Source organism: Salvelinus fontinalis, chromosome 13 (genome assembly GCF_029448725.1).
Source record: "Salvelinus fontinalis isolate EN_2023a chromosome 13, ASM2944872v1, whole genome shotgun sequence".
NCBI classification, from domain to species: Eukaryota; Metazoa; Chordata; class Actinopteri; order Salmoniformes; family Salmonidae; genus Salvelinus; species Salvelinus fontinalis.
The window spans coordinates 15,835,417-15,858,246 of NC_074677.1; the positions used below are offsets into that span (position 1 = coordinate 15,835,417).

General features: G+C 41.3%; 1 protein-coding gene across 4 annotated transcripts in view; it reads left to right on the top strand.

Annotated features, from left to right (window-relative positions):
- kirrel3a (kirre like nephrin family adhesion molecule 3a) overlaps positions 1 to 22,830 on the top strand; it is a 289,865-nt gene that overhangs the window by 140,343 nt on the left and 126,692 nt on the right. For all 4 annotated transcript variants that reach the window (XM_055941855.1, XM_055941857.1, XM_055941856.1 and 1 more), the window contains exon 3: positions 17,125 to 17,274. In XM_055941855.1, the coding sequence (XP_055797830.1) occupies positions 17,125 to 17,274 (150 nt within the window). The remainder of the gene's footprint in view (positions 1 to 17,124; positions 17,275 to 22,830) is intronic.

Here is a 22,830-nt window from a genome sequence, read left to right on the forward strand (position 1 = left end):
ATCATTGTCAAAGTGCAAGTGTTGCATGACAAACAGGTGCTGTTAGATTACAATATAATTAATTTGCCAGTTTGGAAGACTGTAAACAATACTAAATAAAGTATAAGTAATACCAGAGAGTCTGTTCTAATTAATACAGCATCGCAAAGCTTAAAAACTGCCAGATTTGTGAAATTGCTTTATCCAACATTTTGTGGTTGCATGAGGCTTGGTGATCATAGAATCAAACAGGCAACAGAAGCAGGAACAGCATAGGGCTGAGTGATTCACTCATTCCTGGCTTTCGTTCAAAATAAGTAGTATTTTAATGCAGTGTTAAAGACTTTCTGATTGTCTTTTAGTTTGCAGTCTCTCCTCTTGCTACAGCTAATTTTGTTTGAATTATTCTGTGGACTATAATAAATTCATATATTTGTAGGGGTTGATGCATTTTTCGTTAGGGCAAATCTGGTCTCTGATATCGAGTTAGAAATGTACAATTTTAGAGTACTTAAGCATTGAATACATTGCAAGTTTGCCCTTTTTGGCCTTTATGCTACACTTTACAATTGGACTCAACTCCGACTGACCGTCAATCGGTAGTCTAAACTGTGGCACAAATTGGGCGATTTTTCCACACCTAACCGAGCTATTAGACTATGCCATCGCACTAGACTCCTGCATCAAGCAAAAAAAATCAGCTGATGGGTGGTCCCGGAGTTTATAGAGAACTTGGGTAAATACAATGGCGCAATTACACTTGACATGTCGACTGACGATTTTGAAAAATAAGACACTTATGCCTTACAGCCCATTACAAAAACGAAGAGTCGATGTTATCCACCACGGAGTGAGACAGTGCAGTTCAAAACTGCAGAAAACATAAGGCCAGCTACTGTGAAAAGACACTTGTGGATCTTGTTGATGTCCTATATGGCTTCAAGAGGCCAACTGTCCACCTGGTAATTGTGTGGTTCCAAAAGATAAAGCGTCACCTTCAGATGGATGTGTGATTTCATAAAGAAGCCAGCTTCGAGCCTGCGATCAGGCACGGTGGATGATATCCTTTTCCTGCACAGCAATTTGAAGAAATCCAGTGATGAATCGACTGTGTTTGAAGTTATTGTTTTACTATATTTATTTGTTGTCTAAGATTAGAAGGTTCTTTAAAGCGGGGCGGCAGGTAGCCGAGTGGTTAGAGCATTGGGCTAGTAACCAAAAGGTTGCTAGATCTAATCCCCGAGCTGACAAGGTAAACATCTGTCGTTCCGCCCCTGAACAAGGCAGTTAACCCACTGTTCCTAGGCTGTCATTGTAAATAAGAATTTGTTCTTCATGGATCAGCTCTTGGAAATCATTAAGAGGCGGCTTCGATCTATATAATCATTCATTCAGAAGTTGAACCTTTCTGGCACAGGCGTTCCGCTAGCATCCCACCTCGACAACATCCGGTGAAATTGCAGAGCGCCAAATTGAAAATACAGAAATAGTCATAATAAACATTCATAAAAAATACAAGTATTATACATCGGCTTAAAGATTAACTTCTTGTAAATCCAGCCGCTTTGTCAGATTTCAAAAAGGCTTTACGGCGAAAGCATACCATGCGATTTTCTGAGGGCAGCGCCCTGCCTACAAAAGCATGAAAAACATTTTCCAACCAAACAGATGCATCACGAAAGTCAGAAATAGCAATTAAATAAATCGCTTACCTTTGACGATCTTCATATTTTTGCAATCCCAAAGGTCTCAGTTACACAATGAATGATCGTTTTGTTCAATAAAGTCCTTCTTTATATCCCAAAAATGTCAGTTTATTTGGCGCGTTTGATTCAGAAATACACCGGTTCCAACTCGCTCAACATGCCTACAAAGGATCTAATAAGTTACCTGTTAACTTGGTCCAAACATTTCAAACAATGTTTCTAATCCAACCTCAGGTACCCTAAAATGTAAATAATCTATAAAATTTAAGACAGAATAAACTGTTTCCAATACCGGAGAAAAACAACACGGAGTGTGCTCTCATTCACGCGCACCAAAAGACTAGAGTCCACCTGAGTGACACTTAGAAAGAATGACTACTTCTTCATTTTAAAAAATTCTAGAGACTGTTGACAACTAGTGGAAGCCATAGGAACTGCAATTTGGGTCTTATTAATTCGGCTTCCCCATAGAAACGCATTGGAAAATCCAATGACCTCAACAAAAAATTCCTGGATCGATTGTCCTCTGGGTTTTGCCTGCCAAATTAGTTCTGTTATACTCACAGACATTATTGTAACAGTTTTAGAAACGTTTGAGTGTTTTCTATCCAATCCTACCATGCATATCCTAGCTTCTGGGCCTGAGTAACAGGCAGTTTACTTTGGGCACGTCAGTCATCCAAACTTCCGAATACTGCCCCCTATCCCTAAGAAGTTTAAACATAAAGGTCTTATGCCTGCAGTAAATTTAATTAGATGACCAGGTTTATTTTTCCTTAGGTTATAATAATCCATGCCTTCTCGGAATGTTATGAAGTCCAAAAGTTACTGGTGGAGTTAGAAATTTGTCTGTCAGAAGTATTACAAACTTATAATCCGTCTTCAAGACATGGCATATAAGGGTGCAGTGAGATACCCTATGGGTTGAACGATACTTTTCTTGTCAATCATCTTGAAAAAGCGTATACTTAAAAACAGAAAATCAACCAATGTCAGCCATTAAATGCTTTATTATCCAAATGTTGAAAGTGCGTGTGGGCGACGGAGACAAACAAAATGGTGCAGTTTGAGGCCATGTGGCAGTGTGATGTAGTTGCTGTTTGTATGTGTATGTTTTGTATTGTCTAAAAATATCAAAGAAAATTGTACAAAAAAATGTACAAGGAAAAATTACAAGCTTGCAACACGCATCTGATTATTCATTATGAATAGGATTTATTTGATTTATTTTGTTTACAATGTCAGACATAATCGAACACACACATGAGCAGATTAACTTGGTCAAAAGATTTCTTTATTAAAGACTTAGAACGGGGGCCTCCCCAGTGGCTCAGCGGTCTAAGGCACTGAATCGCAGCGCTAGAGGCGTCACTACAGACCCAGGTTTTGTCCCGGGCTGTTTCACAGCCGGTCGTGTTCGGGAGTCCCATATGGCGGCGCAAAATTGGCCCAGCGTTGGCTTATCGCGCTCTAGCGTCTCCTGGTGCCTGCAGGCTGACCTCGGTCATCAGGTGAACAGTGTTTCCTCTGACACATTGGTGCGGCTGGCTTCCGGGTTAAGCCGGCTGGTGTTAAGAAACGCAGTTTGGCGGGTTATGTTTCGGAGGACACGGGACTCAACCTTCATCTCCCTAGCTCGTTGGGGAGTTCCAGTGATGAGACAAGATCGAAATTGGGGGGGGGGGGGGGAAACAACAACAAAAAACGAACTATTAGAACTCATGTTGGTAGTAATTTATTTTGGTCCGAAGCCACGAATGAGTGAGACAGCTTTATGCTGACAAATATAGCTTTATGCTGTGAAATAGCCCACTAAATAGGCAAAGCCTAAACTAAAATATTGAATTGCCTTTCATAAATAAATGAAGTAGCTCAGGTTTTGAAAATATGGGCAACCTTTTCCTCCTCCCTATCCTCGCTGAACTCTCTTTCATTCAGTTTCTTCTTCACATCAACAAAGGACTCCTTGTTTCAGAAACTCACTTTATATAGTTGGGCTATCACTCTTTTACACTGTGGTAAATAAAGCCAGTTTGTTATTTACAATTATTTTTGTATGTTTTTAGAAGGAGAGAAACCAAAATGCCCACCTTGCTTATTTTTTGAAAATCGTCAGCCCACATGTCAAGTGTATTTACCAAAGTTCTCTCTTAACTCTGCCAACAATTGTTTTGCCAGAGAAGAGAGACTCTCGACTGAAAAATTCACACCTCCCTTAATTTGCAAAAATAGAGTCAATTTGTGCCACAGTTCAGACTACCGATAGAGCAGCGTTGTAACTCCCCTTTGTGATAGTGTGGTGCAATGACAGAATGACGCAATTTACCACAATCTGCCACCATCTACCACAAACGTCGAGGCATAAGCTCAAAACTTTTAATTGAGGAACCCCTGACATGTACATATTACCAGTGGTGTAAAGTACTTAAGTAAAAATACTTGAAAGTACTACTTAGGTAGTTTTTGGGGGTACTGTACTTAACCATTATTTTTCAACTACTTTTACTTCACTACATTCAAAACAAATCAAATCAACTTGAATTGGTCACATCATTTCCTAAAGAAAATAATGTATGTTTTACTCATTACTCGTTTTCCCTGACACCCAAAGTACTTGTTACATTTTGAATGATTAGCGTGGGAGTTCTAATGTTTTAAGTCAATGTTGCATAACGCTACATAAAAACATTTATACAAGAGGATATAAACATATGTAGGGCAGTTTAACTCTTTATGTCATGCATATAAAGGCTTTATAAATGCTTTGAAATCTCTGCTTCTTTTTTGTTTTCGCTTGCCTTCATGTATCTTTCCTCCTCTCCAAATCCCACTCTTCGTCTACCTCCCGCTTTCTCTCGCTATCTTCCTCGAACAGGGCTACTTACCTTTCAGTTTTTCTGCTTCTCTTCTCTTTTCTTCTCACTCTATCTCTTTCTTTCTATCTCTATTTATCTCTCTATTCTACATTTCTTCTTTTGGTAACACTTTACATTAAGTTGCCCATATTACTATGTAACTAACACAGTAATAACTGTTAACATAGTAGTTACATAGGTTTTACTATATAATTGCATGGTAATAGGGTTGTTGCGGAATCAGTTATTACACAATTGGAACAAGGAATGTGTAACTACAGATTCACTTGCTGAAGGTTATTCCAAATGTGTAGCTTCTGATGTTATTACACATTCTCTAGTTCCACTATGTAACAATTTTTTTGTAATTACACATTTGAAAATACACTGAGAGTACAAAACATTAGGAACACCTGCTCTTTCCATGATATAGACTTATTGATGTCACCTTTTAAATCCACTTCAATCAGTGTAGATGAAAGGGAGGAGACAGGAAGGATTTTTAAGCCATGAGACAATTGAGACATTGAGCGTGTATGTGTGCCATTCAGAGGGTGAATGGGCAAGACAAAATATTCAAGTCCCTTTGAACTGGGTATGGTTGTAGGTGCCAGGCCCCACCAGTTTGAGTGTGTCAAGAACTGCAACGCTGCTGGGTTTTTCATGGTCAACAGTTTCCTGTCTGTATCAAGAATGGTCCACCACCCAAAAGACATCCAGCCAACTTGACACAACTGTGGGAAGCATTTGAGTCAAAGTGGGCCAGTATCCCTGTGGAACGCTTTCGACACCTTGTAGTCCATGCCCCGACAAATGAAGGCTGTTCTGAGGGCAAAAGGGGTGCAACTTAAACTCAGGAATGTGTTCTTAATGTTTTGAACACTCAGTGTATGACCTTGTTGCATGTAACTACAAGGTGCCACTATCATTGAATCATCATGTAATACCAACTATCATGTAATACCAGGGTTGATAAATAGGCTAGGACCTGGTGACAACAATTGTAACAAGCCACACCCTGTCATTAACTACTGGTTATATTAAATTCGTTTATTTCTATGTTATGACCTGGATCAAGGGCTATACTGAATCAAGTGTAATGTAAGAACAATGTAGTTACATAGGATCACTTGTAATTATCATGCACCCACCCAGGAGCAAGCAACTTAATGTAAAGGGAAACTCAGTAAGGTATACCCTTTATAATTACTATGCAGTTACAATGTAACAACCTTTGCAGACAGCAGGGGTCGCGTTAACGCAGAATTCTGCATTGTTCACACAATAAAAATAGATAAAACGCAAAAGAAGTATATTGCTGCATTTTGTAAATGCAGATCTAAAATGTTTCTCATTGTAATTTCTGCTCGAAGGCAGACTCATTTTGTGCTTCAGTTGCACTTCTCAACTCGGATGAGAATTCACAAACTGGCATTCTATCAGCAGACAACTCTCTGACTGACGAGTAACTATTGTACTTTTCTCCAGTACTTTTCTCGGTGTAGGATAAAATGCAAGATTAACTTCAACCAAAACATTAGGAAATGTAGCTGGCAGCATTATTTCTATGATTAACATTATAAATATGATAGCCATGTATAATTTTGTACTTACAATGTAAAATTATTTAACAACCAACTGTGTATTTGCAATGTTGTTACAAGTATTTACAGTGTACTTAATGTAAAGTGTAGTGACATTTTAATGACTTTTTAGTTACAATGTAACAACCTCTTCAGACAATAGACTAACAAGGAGACAAAAGGAGACAGGATAACATTTCTCAGTTGGACTTTTCTTTAATGGGTTTGACAAAGATTCAAATGAAAATCCTAATTTCAGACTCAAAGCAATAACTATTTTAGTTAGTAAAACATACTAACACAGGGTGGTGGTAAAGCTAGCTAGCATTTCCCCATCATTCACTAATGTAGTTAGCTAGCTAGTTGTCTACGCACTGGCACAATGTCAACATGTTTTCCAACTTGGTCAATAAATGTTACAAAATCAGCATCAAGTGTATGAAAGATTTAGTTAACCTTTCTGGCGCAGGCGTTCCACTAGCGACCCTCCTCGACAACATCCGGTGAAATTGCAGAGCGCCAAATTCAAAATACATAAATAGTCATAATAAATATTCATAAAAAATACAAGTGTTATACACTGGCTTAAAGACTAACTTCTTGTTAATCCTTCTTGTTAATCCATTTTACAACCAAATAAAGAAATTACAAAAGTCAGAAATTAGAGATAAAATTAATCACTTACCTTTGAAGATCTTCATATGGTTGCAGTCACGAGAGTCCCAGCTACACAATACATGTTAGTTTTGCTCGATAAAGTCCCTCTTTATATCCCAAAAACTCAGTTTTGTTGGCGCGTTTTGTTCAGTAATCCACTGGCTCAAAGGCGGTCAAAACATGCAGACGAATACATCCTAATAGTTCCGGTAAAGTTTGTCGAAACATGTCAAACGTTGTTTATAATTAATCCTCAGGCTGTCAATTGTCTAAATAATCGATAATATTTCAACCGGACAATAGCATATTCAATAGAAAGGAAAAACAACGAAGGGCGCAAACCAGCACTGCATGATTCTACAGTCCACTGACAGAAAGGTCTCATTCTTCTTCATTTTTCAGAAAACAAGCCTGACACAATGTCTAAAGACTGTTGACATCTAGTGGAAGCCATAGGAACTGCAATCTGGGTCCTAACCCATTAGATACTAGGCATTCAATCGAAAATACCCACATCAAAAAAATCCCACTCCCTGGATGGATTTTCTTCAGGTTTTCACCTGCCATATCAGTTATATTATACTCACAGACATTATTGTAACAGTTCTGGAAACTTTGGCGTGTTTTCTATCCAAATCTACCAATTATATGCATATCCTAGTTTCTGGGCCTGAGTAACAGGCAGTTTACAGAAATAGCATGTGACTTCCATTTTGTCTGCAGTAGAGTGTGAGAGGTGAGAGGTCAGTTTGACATCATTTCCTGGTGAACTCTCACTTAACAAAGATTATGGATATACCAACAAGATACATGTCTCTCCACCCTAACAATGGTAGTCGTTGTCCACAAAGCAGCACGGCAGGCTGTCTAGCTCCCGCCTATTCTTTCTGGATACATCTAATTTTTGTAATCAATATTTAGAATATTTGATGAGGGTTGTTGACGTCAACCGCCTGCATTCATTGGCGAGAGATGCTATTCTACTAGCCTCATGTCATGAATATGCATAGCTATCTCGAGACAACTCTGATCTAAAGTGTTTTTTCTCAAAGTTGCCGGGATGTCACGTGACCTACTTATATCAGTATTCTCGTAACAACTTAAGCATTACAAAACTTCTATTCAATCAAATAAGCCTAACGTGGCAAATTCAGTTATTTCTCAATGAAAAGTTTTGAGCTTATGCTGCGACCATTTGTGGTAGATGGTGGCAGATTGTGGTAAATTGCGTCATTTTGTCATTGCACCACACTATCACAAGGGGGAGTTAGAACACTGATCTATCGGTAGTCTGAACTGTGGCACAAATTGACTCTATTTTTGCAAATTAATGGAGGTGTGAATTTTTCAGTCCAAGAGTCTTTCTTCTCTGGCACTAGCGTCCTGCATAAGGAAACAAAAAAAAGGTGGTGGGTGGTCCCGAAGTTGAGAGAGAACGTGGGTAAATACAATGGCACAATTATACTTGACATGTGGACTGACGATTTTCGCAAAATAGGCAAGGTGGGCATTTTGTTTTTTCTCCCTCTAAAAACATACAGAAATAATTCTAAATAACAAACTGGCTTTATTTACCACAGTGAGAAAGAGTTGAAAGCCCCTCTATTTAATGTGAGCTTCTGAAACACAGAGTCCTTCTTTGCTGATGTGAAGAAAAAACTGAATGAAAGAGAGTCCAGAGATGATAGTGAGGGGAAAAAGGTTTCCCATATTTTCAAGACCTGAGCTATTTCATTTATTTACGAAATGTACAATTTACAATTTAATATATTTGTTTAGGCTTGGCCTATTTAGTAGGCTATTTCACAGCATTAATCTATATTTGTCAGCATAAAGCTGAGTGACACACTCAAATAAGTACCAACATTCTTTCTGAACGTTTCGACCAAGTTAATCTGCTCATGTTATGTTTGTTCAATTATTTGTGACATTGTGGTTACAATGAAGAATGTAAAGGAAATAAATCAAAAATTAGAATGTCATTTTTCTTCATTACATTTTTTTGTACGATTTTATTTGGTATTTTTAGACAATACAAAACATACACATACAAACAACATCTACATCACACCTGCTCACACCCCCATCTCCAGTGCCTTCATCGCTCTCTGCCACATGGCCTCAAACTGCCCCATTTTATTTCTTTCCATCGCCCACAAGATCTTTCAACATTTGGATAATAAAGCATTTAAAGGCTGACATTGTTTGATTTTCAGTTAAGTATATATGTTTTTCAAGATGATTGATGAGAAAGGTATCGTCCAACCCATCTCACTGCACCCTTATATGCCATATCTTGAAATATACACATTTCCATACTTCTGACAGACACATTTCTAGCTACACCCATAACTTTTGGACTTTATAACATTCCCAGAAGGCATGGATTATTACAACCTCATACAAAATGAACCTTTAAACCATTACATTTTTTGTTGAACAAATTCAACATTCTCTCATTGACCTCCATACAAAAACTCCTTGCTTGGTGGGTGAAACAACAAAAAAACGCTATCTTCTGGAGGGAGACAGATGTTCCACCAAGTTGGGCCTCTCACTTCCTCTTCCTCTCTGCACATACAAAAAAATGTAATAAAAAATAAAAACATCAAACATTTTGTTTACCTTTTTTTTCACTATTTAGTGAAGGACATTGTACGTTTGCACATTCAAAAGAAGAACATTTGGAAATATAAGAAGCCAGGAAGTGATATCACACCGACCTCTCACATCTCTTTACATATAATGTTTTTAAAAGTTTATAAAAAGCAAAGTGCAATGTAAGTCTTTAAAATTGTAAATAACATTGTAAGCTAAATGTTTCATGATTTTTATGATGATTTGGTAAAGTTTATTTTAACTGAGTTGGAAAAGGTGTTGATGTTAGGCTACCAGTGACATCTAGCTAGCTAGCAACATTAGTGAATGATGGGGTAATGCTAGCAAGCTAGTTTTTGCCACCCTGTGTTTCTACTAAATAAAATAGCTATTTCTTTGAGTCTGAAATGGGGAATTTGGATTTGAATAGTTTGAATGTGAATCTTCGTCAAATTCATTAAAGAAAAGTCCAACTGAAAAATGTTCTCCTGTCTCCTTTTTTCTCCTGGTTAGCCTATTGTCTGCAAAGGTTGTTACATTGAAACTACAAAGTAAAACAAATTTCACTTCACTTTACATTAGGTTGCTTGCTCCTGGGTAAGTACATAGCCGTGGGAAGAATGTAAAATCTGGATTAAAAAAATGAATACTTTGTTTTATAATTTTTTTCACTAAAGTACTACACTGGGCCTTTAATATTCCAGTATTAGTGGACCAATATAGTCATCTGCAATGCCAGCACGGGCAAATGGATTTGTCCAGCCCCTCTTATACCCAATGTTCTCCTTTGTCCTAATTTCTCCTGGTCAGCCTATTGTCTGAAAATGTTATTACATTGTAACAACATAGTAATTATAAAGGTACCCTATTTGCTTTCACTTTACATTAAGTTGCTTGTTACTGGGTAGGTATATTATAATTAAAAGTATATTCTATGTAGCTACATTGTTCTTATATTAGACTTGATTCGGTATAGCTTTTGATCCAGGTCATAACATAGAAATAAACAAATTTAAAATTACCAGTAGTTAATGACAGGGTGTAGCTTGTTACAATTGTTGTTACCTGGTCCTAGCCTATTTATCAACCCTGGCATTACATGTGGATTCAATGTTAGCGGAACCTTGTAGTTACATGTAACAAGGTCAGATTATGGCTTCAGTTATTGACATGGTAATTGATAGGTGACTTTCAAACGTGTAATTACAAAACATTACTTACTTAGTGGTATAAGAAAATGTGTAGTAACAGCAGTAGTTACACATGTAGATAAACCTTCACTAGTTGTGTAATAACGGATTCCTCAACATTCCTATTTTCACTTAAGTATATAGTAAAACCTATGTAACTTCTAAATAAACACAGTTATTACTGTATTAGTTACATAGTAATAAGGACAACTTAATGTAAAGTGTTACCATCCTTTCTCTCTTCTCCTTCCCTCCTCTCTTGGACACAGCCTTTATCTGTGGCCTCAATATCTCTCATCTGTCTGTCCATCTCTCTCCATTCTGCTCTCTCCCTTAGCAACTCTCTTTGTCATGGTTCTCAATTGTTGTTGTGTCGCTCACATGTCCATTGATCTGCACTTTTTCCTTTCATTACCTTCACGTAATTGAAAATAAATCCATGTGCGCTCTCTTCATCAAAAGGTATCTGTCACTCGTCACATCGGTCCAAATGACAGAGCGATGCAATGGAGTATTTAATTAGAGTTTGATCGTTAATTAAAATAGCCACTTCACGTGGCACAGGAGTCACAAACACTGATTGTGTAATTGCTGTTTTTCCAAATTCTCACAAGTGTTTCAAATGTATTTCATGGTGTGGCTTAATCAGAACCCTCTTCTGAATTATTAAACAAAAACAAATTAGGGGGTTTACATGCTGTTTGCATAACGGGAGAGAAACATTGGGGATTGGGCCCAATAACAAACGTAAAATTGTCATAAGTGCAGGTGATATGGTAAATGGCCAATATTGCACTATTGCAAGTGTTTGCTTTTAGAGACGACAGGGAAATTAGACCTCTTAGTCAACACAACAGCTATGTGAGGGAAGGCAGCAAGGCCACATACTGACACCGTACTATTGTGATAATGGCTATCATAACTATCATCAGGAGCTAAAATAATGGCTCGAGCACTAAAGGATAATGGCACTTAAAGCTAAACATAATTACCATATTCGTCTAAATAGGACAGATTATGGCCATGAAGGGGTGTTGTAAATCAAAGGCCAAAGTCAATGAGGGAAAATTATATTTTTAACTGATAATGTTTCGTTTTCGAAAAAAAGCTGAAGGAGGGGTTTGACTGTCAATGGCATCGACAGCACCCTAGCCTCTTGATTGCTCTCCACGTGTAATTTGGACTCGAGCAAGGGAGTGCTCGCTTTACATGTGGCCTTCACCTTCTCTCCTGTGTTCCCTTTGATCTGGCCCTACTCAGGTTGTATCCCAAATTGCACCCTATTTCCTTTATAGTGCACTACATTTGACCAGGGCCAACAGGGCTCTGGTCATAACGAATTCACTATTTAGGGAATCGGGTGCAATTTGGGACGGACATCAGACAGTGTTTATTTCCGTTTCCTCCCATTGATGTGTCAGTTAGGTGTCCGCACTCCTCCATACTGAAATACATCATCGTCCGCCAAAACCCTTTCCTATCTAAGTCACGGCATTGATCTAAGTCAAGTCTGATTAATCTTAATGGATCCATCCCCTTTATAGAGGTTATACCTGGGGCTATTATACATTGTTTGCCTTAATTGACAAGCTTTTGTCTTCAGCTTCTTCCGCTATTCATTCCCACTTGGCTTGGGGTCGTTCGTCTGACACTTGATCTCAGGTCTTAATGGCTTTCTGGGATTGAATGTATTCTGTGCCTCCTTTCTCTCTCTCTCTAACACCCCAGGGGAGGAAAATTGGTTTCCTCAGGGATCTTATGTACAGTATATTAGTATTCCCCGAAGAATCAAATCCCCTCTCAGAAATAAAATATGATTATATGTGCTTCCGGTAACACTTTACATTAAAGTCAAATCAAATCAAAGGTTGTTTGTCGCATACACAGATTAGAATATGTTAAAGCAGATGTAACAAAATGCTTTTGTTCCTAGCTCCAGCAGTGCAGTAAATGTCTAACAGTACAATACTAATACACAAATAATACCAAGGAAAAAAGAAAAGGACAAAAAAAGAAGAAGTAACAAGAGATTAAGAAATGTCAGAATGAGCCATCAGAGTTCCGGAGTTCCACACTATGCACAATATACACTGCTCAAAAAAATAAAGGGAACACTTAAACAACACAATGTAACTCCAAGTCAATCACACTTCTGTGAAATCAAACTGTCCACTTAGGAAGCAACACTGATTGACAATAAATTTCACATGCTGTTGTGCAAATGGAATAGACAACAGGTGGAAATTATAGGCAATTAGCAAGACACCCCCAATAAAGGAGTGGTTCTGCAGGTGGTGACCACAGACCACTTCTCAGTTCCTATGCTTCCTGGCTGATGTTTTGGTCACTTTTGAATGCTGGCGGTGCATTCACTCTTGTGGTAGCATGAGTGAAACCCACACAAGTGGCTCAGGTAGTGCAGCTCATCCAGGATGGCACATCAATGCGAGCTGTGGCAAGAAGGTTTGCTGTGTCTGTCAGCGTAGTGTCCAGAGCATGGAGGCGCTACCAGGAGACAGGCCAGTACATCAGGAGACGTGAAGGAGGCCGTAGGAGGGCAACAACCCAGCAGCAGGACCGCTACCTCCGCCTTTGTGCAAGGAGGAGCAGGAGGAGCACTGCCAGAGCCCTGCCAAATGACCTCCAGCAGGCCACAAATGTGCATGTGTCTGCTCAAACGGTCAGAAACAGACTCCATGAGGGTGGTATGAGGGCCCGACGTCCACAGGTGGGGGTTGTGCTTACAGCCCAACACCGTGCAGGACGTTTGGCATTTGCCAGAGAACACCAAGATTGGCAAATTCGCCACTGGCGCCCTGTGCTCTTCACAGATGAAAGCAGGTTCACACTGAGCACATGTGACAGATGTGACAGAGTCTGGAGACGCCATGGAGAACGTTCTGCTGCCTGCAACATCCTCCAGCATGACCGGTTTGGCAGTGGGTCAGTCATGGTGTGGGGTGGCATTTCTTTGGGGGTCCGCACAGCCCTCCATGTGCTCGCCAGAGGTAGCCTGACTGCCATTAGGTACCGAGATGAGATCCTCAGACCCCTTGTGAGACCATATGCTGGTGCGGTTGGCCCTGGGTTCCTCCTAATGCAAGACAATGCTAGACCTTATGTGGCTGGAGTGTGTCAGCAGTTCCTGCAAGAGGAAGGCATTGATGCTATGGGCTGGCCCGCTCGTTCCCCAGATCTGAATCCAATTGAGCACATCTGGGACATCATGTCTCGCTCCATCCACCAACGCCACGTTGCACCACAGACTGTCCAGGAGTTGGCGGATGCTTTAGACCAGGTCTGGGAGGAGATCCCTCAGGAGACCATCCGCCACCTCATCAGGCGCATGCCCAGGCGTTGTAGGGAGGTCATACAGGCAGGTGGAGGCCACACACACTACTGAGCCTCATTTTGACTTGTTTTAAGGACATTACATCAAAGATGGATCAGCCTGTAGTGTGGTTTTCAACTTAAATTTTGATTGTGACTCCAAATCCAGACCTCCATGGGTTGATAAATTTGATTTCCATTGATAATTTTTGTGTGATTTTGTTGTCAGCTCATTCAACTATGTAAAGAAAAAAGTATTTAATAAGAATATTTCATTCATTCAGATCTAGGATGTGTTATTTTAGTGTTCCCTTTATTTTTTTGAGCAGTGTATAAACAGGAACAATATATGTACAGCAGTAGTTATATAGGAGGAGATATACATACACTATACTGTATATACAAAAGTATGTGGACACCCTTTCAAATTAGTGAATTGTCTGTCTTTGGGTGCAACACTCACTAGTTCCAAACTCTCTCTGGATGCAACGTCAGCACAAGAACTGTTCGTCGGGACCTTCATGACATGGGTTTCCATGGCCAAGTAGATACACAGAAGCTTAAGATCACCATGTGCCATGCCAAGCGTCGGAGGGAGTGGTGTAAAGCTTGGACTCTGGAGCAGTGGAAACGCGTTCTCTGGAGTGATGAATCACGCTTCACCATCTGGCAGTCAGACGGATGATTCTGGGTTTGGCGGATACCAGGAGAACACTCCCTGCGCCAATGCATAGTGCCAACTGTAAAGTTTGGTGGCGGAGGAATAATAGTCTGGGGCTGTTTTTCATGGTTCAGGCTAGGCCCCTTAGTTCCAGTGATGGGGAATCTTAACACTACAGCATACAATGACATTCTAGACGATTCTGTGCTTCCAACTTTGTGGCAACAGTTTGAGGGAGGCCCATTCCTGTTTCAGCATGACAATGCCCCCATGTAGAAAGCGAGGTCCATACAGAAATAGTGTATTGAGATTGGTGTGGAAGAACCTGACTGGCCTTAACAGAGCCCTGACCTCAACCCTATCAAACAACTTAGGGATGAATTCTAGCGCCAACTGCAAGCCACCCCTAATCACCCAACATCACTAATGCTCTTACGGCTGAATGGAAGCAAGTCCCCGCAACATTGTTCCAACATCTGGAGGAAAGCCTTCCCAGAAGAGTGGAGGTTGTTATAGCGGCAAAGGGGGGACCAACTTCATATTAGTGCTCATGATTTTGGAATGAGATGTTGGACAAGCAGGTGTCCACATACTTTTGGTCATGTATATATATATTATATATACTGTGTATATATAGGATGAGGGGATGAGATAGGGTTTAGAAATGGTTTGTACCTTAATACAGTTACAGTTTATTGCATTTAATCAATTTCCTAAAACTTCTTCAAAATGTGGTTTTATGTTGTTATGCATCTTATTAACAGAGGTCAGTACAATGTCCAGGTCCCCTTGGTGAATGTATTGAGAATGACCAACTGGCATTAACTTACAAAATCACTAATGCTATTAACCATGTAATAGCTAATGAAATTCTAATGCTCTGGTCAAGACATACATGAATGCATTAGTGTATGTGCACAAAGTAAGACTACTAGGCCCTATACGTTGGCATCTGGCATATTATGTTGTTTGTATCAGCAGTGGTGTGGGAGTTAGTCTCTCCCAGTCAGCTCACTTAAGACTCCCCTACACTATGGCCCAGTAAAATGCTTCTATGATGATTTAGGATTGTCATTGATCCCTTGGCAGTAGAATAAACAGCAGTATTTTAGAGAAAATCAATGAGCATTAATGTTATTTACTTTGCCCATTTGGGTTGAACGCTGCCCCCCCCCCCCAAACCCACCATACACCCCCTGCCTGCTTCTTCCGGTCTCCTTATGCTCCTCCCTCCTTCCCTTCATTCACCAGAGCATGTATTTCTTTTCCTGTTTATTGGTCCTGGGAAATAAAAGAGGGATGTTGCAGCTTGACTTTGAGCAGCGTTTTTTTTGTTGTGTTTTCTGAGAGAGCTTTCTGCATTTCTCTTTCTATAGTTGCTGCTGTTTTACCTCTCTGTTGTTTCTGTTCTTCATCCATCAGCCCTCCTTTGACAGCTCAAATGAACATTGTCAGTTTTGTGGATTTGTTCTTTCAAAACGGAAACTCTTCTTTGCGGTTCCATCGTTTGAATCCATCGCCTGAGTATCAACACACAGAATTCCCAAAGAAAGAAATAATAATTGCAGTTAGTGTATCACCTCTAACATTGTGTTACCTTTGTTATGTAACACATTCATACATAAGAATAGGAATCTACACAACATCATACATTTAGACTACAGACTCATTACAGGTTAAAAGAGGCCGTATTATTTTCAATTCAGTGGATCAGATACAAAATGTACTTGCTTTGCTAAAAACAATATCCGATCTGCTTAGGGTGATATTATTTCCTAATAAAATTGTCTATTAGATATTACATATCGCTCATTTGTTTTTCCACTGGGTTATAGTAGCTATTACGGCAGACACTGGACTCAACACAATTGGCGATGGGAAAATTGAATCCCCTCGAAGGCTGACAGCTGCTCAATTTATGTGCGGGAGGCCAGATTAACACTCCATTTTTTTATTTGAGGAAGGAAAAACAAGAAAGTCCACCATTCCCTTTCTTCTCTCCTCCTCCAAGGATAACTGTAGGTGGCCAGAGAAAGTAATTAGCTACTATACGTGCATGTTTTACCGTGCTAAAGATGTATAATCTTATAAGGAGTGGAAAGCAACAATAACACAGCCCACATCAAATATATAATTGTGTGTGTGTGTATGTATGTATGTGTGTGTATGTATGTATGTGTGTGTATGTGTGTGTGCGTGTGTGCGCGCGTGTGTGTTCTCCATTATAATCGTGCGTGTTCTCCTGAAAGGAATAACAAGCTCACTCTGAAAAACCAATTGTTGCTTTAATTGTGTTTCTTTAAACTAGTGGGCATTGCAATCCATATCCCCGGATAATTGGAAAACCTTGCGTGTGGACACACATAATGAAGGGGTGTGTGTGTGTTTGTGTGTGTGTGTGTGTGTGTGTGTGTGTGTGTGTGTGTGTGTGTGTGTGTGTGTGTGTGTGTGTGTGTGTGTGTGTGTGTGTGTGTGTGTGTGTGTGTGTGTGTGTGTGTGTGTGTGTGTGTGTGTGTGTGTGTGTGTGTGTGTGCGGGAGTAACAATGTGTGTTCTTGTGTTCCAGGCTACCCACGTTATGACATCGTGGGAGACCACAGCAAGGGTGAATACCACCTCTTGATTCAGAGAACTGAAATGCAGGATGACGCCTTCTTCGAGTGCCAGGCCATCCAGGCAGCTATCAGAACACGCCCCGCCCGACTAACTGTGCTCGGTAAGGATCAGCTAGAATACTATTTGGTTACATTCAAGATCACTAAATCATTGTGTATACAGTATGTCTGCAAGGTTCAGGTAAATTGGAAGGCGTATCAGAATGAGTGAGTGTTGAGAGAACATCCTGTTCAAGGCCACGTAACACTTGCAAAACAGTGTCAAACTGTTTCACAGCGGGTAGAAAAAGTAGTAGATCTGGGGAACCTGAAGAGTTGACATTTTAGATGACTTAGTCTGCATCCCAAATGGCACCTATATAGTGCACTACTTTGACCAGAGCCCCTTGAACATGGCGGCAGGTAGAGAGGCGAGCTAGCAGCCAGTTCAAATCCCGGATCCAATGGGAGAAATCTGGCGGGAAGTGAGCTGGCAACCGGAGGGATGCTGGTATCAAATCTTAGATGCCATTGCCTGCCATTGTGCCCTTGAGCAAACACTTAACCCCCCACAGCAACGGCACCCAGTGTGGCAGCCCCCCGCACCTCTCCAAAAACATGTATGTGTGTCTTTCGGATGGGTTGGGTTAAATTTCGATTGGACTTTGTGTACAATTGACCAATTCAGTGACCTTAATCTTAATAGTGCCTGGTTAAAAGTAGTGCAATATATAACGAATAGGGTGCCATTTCAAATGCATACGTAAAGTGAGCGAGAGGAAGGGATAGAGGGAAGAAAATGAGGAGAGCTGGGAATACTGTAATATTGAAATAGCTCAGTAATCATTTGAAGGGCGGAGGGAACTGAATATGAATCGGCTAGAGATCAATCATGGATGCATCCTCAAATCAGGCTTAATGAGGTGATGCCAAATCCCCCCAATCTGTTTTCCATCAGCCATCATTTGGGGTGGGATCGATGGAACCCTTCGATGCAAACCCTTTGGGGCCTTGGGCAGAGGCAAGGAAGGAGCACCCTAATTAGCATTATCGATTCATCCTCCCTTGTTTAAAGCATGATATATTCCAGAGGTATTAGTTCATTATTCCCCCCCTTAGTGGATGCATTTTTGCCCACTAATTTAAAGTTGGTTACTTAGTGGGGAGTATGAAGTGGCCGATCAAAGGCAGGGAGAGGGGAGAGTTAAGATGTTGGCGATTCGGCTCCAATAGAATTATTAATTAGGTTTTTAGGGCAAGAGAGACAAATCATCCTCCTCCCCAGGGCCTAGCCATTAGCATGACACTTAATCCCAGACAAATCGGCATCGCTTTGGAAAAAAAGTTGCATACAAAGCCACCAGCGGGACAGGTGAGAGAGGTAATGAATGTATGGATGCTGTCAAGGTCAATCCCCGTCTGTCACTTCCCCTTCGGTGGAGATGGTTGGAGACTCAGAGGCAGCCAACCACTGGCCTCACTCCAATGCTTGACAGCCTTGTCGTGTTGTGCTCTCATAACCAGAGTGGGTGCCTGCCCGTACACCTACTGGCTCCTCCTCACAAGCATCTGTTTGTGTCAGGGATTTTATTAAAACATTTTCAGACTGCAGCTTTGATGCTTTGTGTGATGTTGAGGATATGTGTTAGACATACTTTGGGATTCCTCTTTGGACCCTGTTCTTTGAACATAGCTTCCATAGTTGAAACATTTGTGTTTATACATTGCAATATCCTCGCAATACAATGTCCCAAAAGTGCAAAAGTGTTCAGTGTTCATGCACCCCATAGGTGATCAATTACACAAGTTTTAGCTGCTGCATTAGACAAGGCAGTGTCGTTTCCGTAATAGCCTGACCTTACTTTCATCCCTCATAAGGAAAGCATTCTATTTGCAGACACACAATAATATCCCAACACACTGCAGCCTGCCTGGGCCTAAACTACAGATAAACCCAGGGGCTGTCATTAACACCGACTCCACGCAATATCGCTGGGATGAAAATGCCCTCCACCAGTGACATTTGAACTTTGAACCCCATCTGAGAGTGGCAGGGTAATCCAAATGGCCTTGTGGCGGTGGCTCTGTTGAATAAGGCATGAGATAGTGAAGTTACAAGATCCAAAGGGGCCCTTGAGGCTAATTAGATCCCTAGAAATCCCCCCAGCCATGCAGGGGAGCCACAGCCGGCTGTCATTGAGCTAAAGGGGATAGCACGGCACTAGCAGAGGTCAGGGCTGCTTTAAATGGGCTTTGAAGATAACCGCAGGTATTAATCTCAGACATGCATGACTGCCAATTGAGCAACAACATGGCACGAGAGTTGCCTCAATCAGACGATGTCTTCTGTTGACAAAGATGCTTTCTGAGAATGAAACGTGAAATGTGCTCTCCAAAATTCCCGGACTGGGAACCCTCGCAGGAGGCTCCGGACCACAGACCGTCGCTGGAGGCTCTGGACCGCAGACCGTCGTTGGAGGCTCTGGACCACAGACCGTCGCTGGAGGCTCTGGACCGCAGACCGTCGTTGGAGGCTCTGGACCGCAGACCATCGCTGGAAGCTCTGGACTGGGACCCGTCGCCAGAAGCTCTGGACTGGAAACTGTCGCCGGAAGCTCTGGACTGGGAACTGTCGCCGGAAGCTCTGGACTGAGAACGGTCGCCGGAAGCTCTGGACTGGGAACTGTCGCCGGAAGCTCTGGACTGGGAACTGTCGCCGGTAGCTCTGGACTGGGAACTGTTGCCGGAAGCTCTGGACTGTGGAGGGGCAGTGGAGGCCTGATGCGTGGGACCGGTACAGGTGGCATCGGGCTGATGACACGCACCTCAGGGCGAGTGCAGGGAGGAGGCACAGGACGTACTGGACTGTGGAGGCGCACTGGAGACATGATGCGTGGGACCGGTACAGGTGGCATCGGGCTGATGACACGCACCTCAGGGCGAGTGCAGGGAGGAGGCACAGGACGTACTGGACTGTGGAGGCGCACTGGAGGCTGGATGCGTGGGACCGGTACAGGTGGCACCGGGCTGATGACACGCACCTCAGGCCTCCAGGGAGAGTGCGAGGAGCAGACACAGTACGCACCTGACTGGGGATACGCACTTCAGGGAGAGTGCGAGGAGCAGGCACAGGACGAACCTGACTGGGAAGGTGTACTTAAAGGAGAGTGCAAGGAGTAGCCCGCGAACCCTGGTGTCGTCGTTGTCCTTCCTTCAAAGCTTGCGTCTGCTTCCATGGAAGGCTTTCGTTTCCTGCCATTATCTCCTCCCAAGTCCTCCCAAGTCCAACAGCTTGGATACCTGCTCCTCCTGGCCACGCTGCTTTGTCCGTTTGTGGTGGGATCTTCTGTCACGTTCGTCATAAGGAGTAGACCAAGATGCAGCGTGGTATGTTTCCATCCTTTATTTTGGAATAGAAAACTTCAAAGACCAAAACAACAAAACGAACAAACGAAACGTGAAGCTAGAATAATGCTCACAGGCAATTATACATAGACAAGATCCCACAAAGCACAATGGGGAAATGGCTACCTAAATATGATCCCCAATCAGAGACAACAATAAACAGCTGCCTCTGATTGGGAACCATACTAGGCCAACATAGAAATAGAATTCCCCTAGATAACCCATCCTAAATTTCACACCCGGACAAACCAACATAGAGAATAAATAACTCTCTATGGTCAGGGCGTGACAGTTTTAGATCATTAGTTTGCTTAATATGATCAGTCTAGTTTTAGAACGTTTCGTGTCGGCTGCTAGAGTTTCCAAGATTCATCAATTCAAATCTTAGCAAAAGATATGAGATGAGACGGTTCAGTTTGACCAATCAGAGAACAGTGCACAGTGACCAAATGCTTGCTAGGTTGCTGATATTTCTCTGTAATGTCACAGAGTATTATGACCTGTCTTTGGTGAGCCAGTGGCTGCGTGTATTTCATGTAACTCATTTGCTACAACAACTTGCTACACAAAGTACAACTTGTTACAAAGTTTCAACACATCATTGAAAGCATAAAGTGTCACCATGGAAACTGGTCGTCATTTTGATCTGAATGCCCAGTTGTTCGTCAGTTGTTCTACAACACAAAATTCTAAAACTGTCTAGTTTTGTCTCATGTCGTCTCTCCTAATGTCAGTTGCTAGATCTGAACTGGCCTTTCGATAATGATTGAAATATGTTTTTGTACAGACTCTGTATTATCCTGGAGTGCAATTGTCTGCTCAGTTTCTTTTAATGTGTTGTTTACTGCAATTCATATAAACTATTGCAGCTATTTACATTATATTGAGGGCTGGGGAAAAATCTCACATGGGGCATAATTGCAAATGCTTTAATTATCTATCAAATTTGTGTAGTTATTTACTCTAATCAATGTGTGTGATTTGTCAGTTGAATAAATTTAACAGAGCTCATCTTTGAGGTTTCCAAAGTGCCTGTTGAATAACTCTGCAAATAGGTTTAACGCTTTGGACAAACTGTAGCCTACAGTAGCTCTACCACAGCTAACAGGTTACCTTTCTTACCTTCCTTAATTGACCCTACTTCATTGCATGCTAACTCAGTCACTTGCTTTTAACCCTGTGATACCCCAAAAAAATTGATAATCCGTTTTTGCAAGACTTACTAAAATACCTCTAGCACTGGCTCAGAAGCAAACTGTAAGCTTCAATTCACAAGCTCCATGTTTGAAAACAACCTGCCCCTGTGGCTGAAAGTGAATTAAAAGCTCAGATCAACCTTGATGTGCAGTAAAATAGTGCTAAATAAAACAATGAGTTAACCCTTCCCTGACAAGTCTACACACACATCTAGACTCTATACGTCCCCTGTGAACCTCTGGCTACCTCTGGGCTGATTAACCAGGGCTTTTCAGAGCAAGAAGGATTTTCCCTCCCCTCAGCAGCTTAGTGGTTATTACTGTCACTTGTTATGGATTAGCCTTTATGCCTACCGGAGGTAATCACCCTCTATACCGACAATAAAAGATCAATCAAACTGAGGAGAAGCAGCACACACCGCCTCATCTACAAGGCTGCCTCTCGCCTGCATTCATAGAGCCATTGCACATTGGCGTCCCAAACCGTCCAAACTCTTCCCCCACAGTGGCTGTTTTTTTGTCACTGTAGTAACCTTGCTATGGTGATTGATGCCCTCTCATACACAGCGAGCTGATATTTTAATCCCTCATCCCAACATCCTCCCATCCTACCAATCTGCCTTTTATTTAATCTCAAAGCCAGCAGTGGCCCAGGCTAGGTAAACAAGCACTAGAATGGGAAGGGCACTTGGTTGTTTTGTGTGTTAAAGATCTGTAAGTGGAACTTTTGAATGTAAAGCCTGTTGATATATGGCCTATATTCATATATTGATGCTAGAATGTGTGATTGAAAATTACACATTTTAGCTCGAATTGGTTGAGTTACAAAACATTAATTAATGAAGTGTTATGTTTATTTTGAATACTGTATTTGTATTATTTGGTACTTGACATTGTTTATTATTTATTGACTTTGATCTGGTTCTGTATTTGATGGATAATTTGCAAGCAATAACTTCTTGCAACTATAGGGGGTGCTGTTTTGCATTAGCATAATTTCCTCTACACATTAAACGGCTTCCTACTCAATTCTTGCTCGTACAATATGCATATTATTACTTTTATTGGATAGAAAAC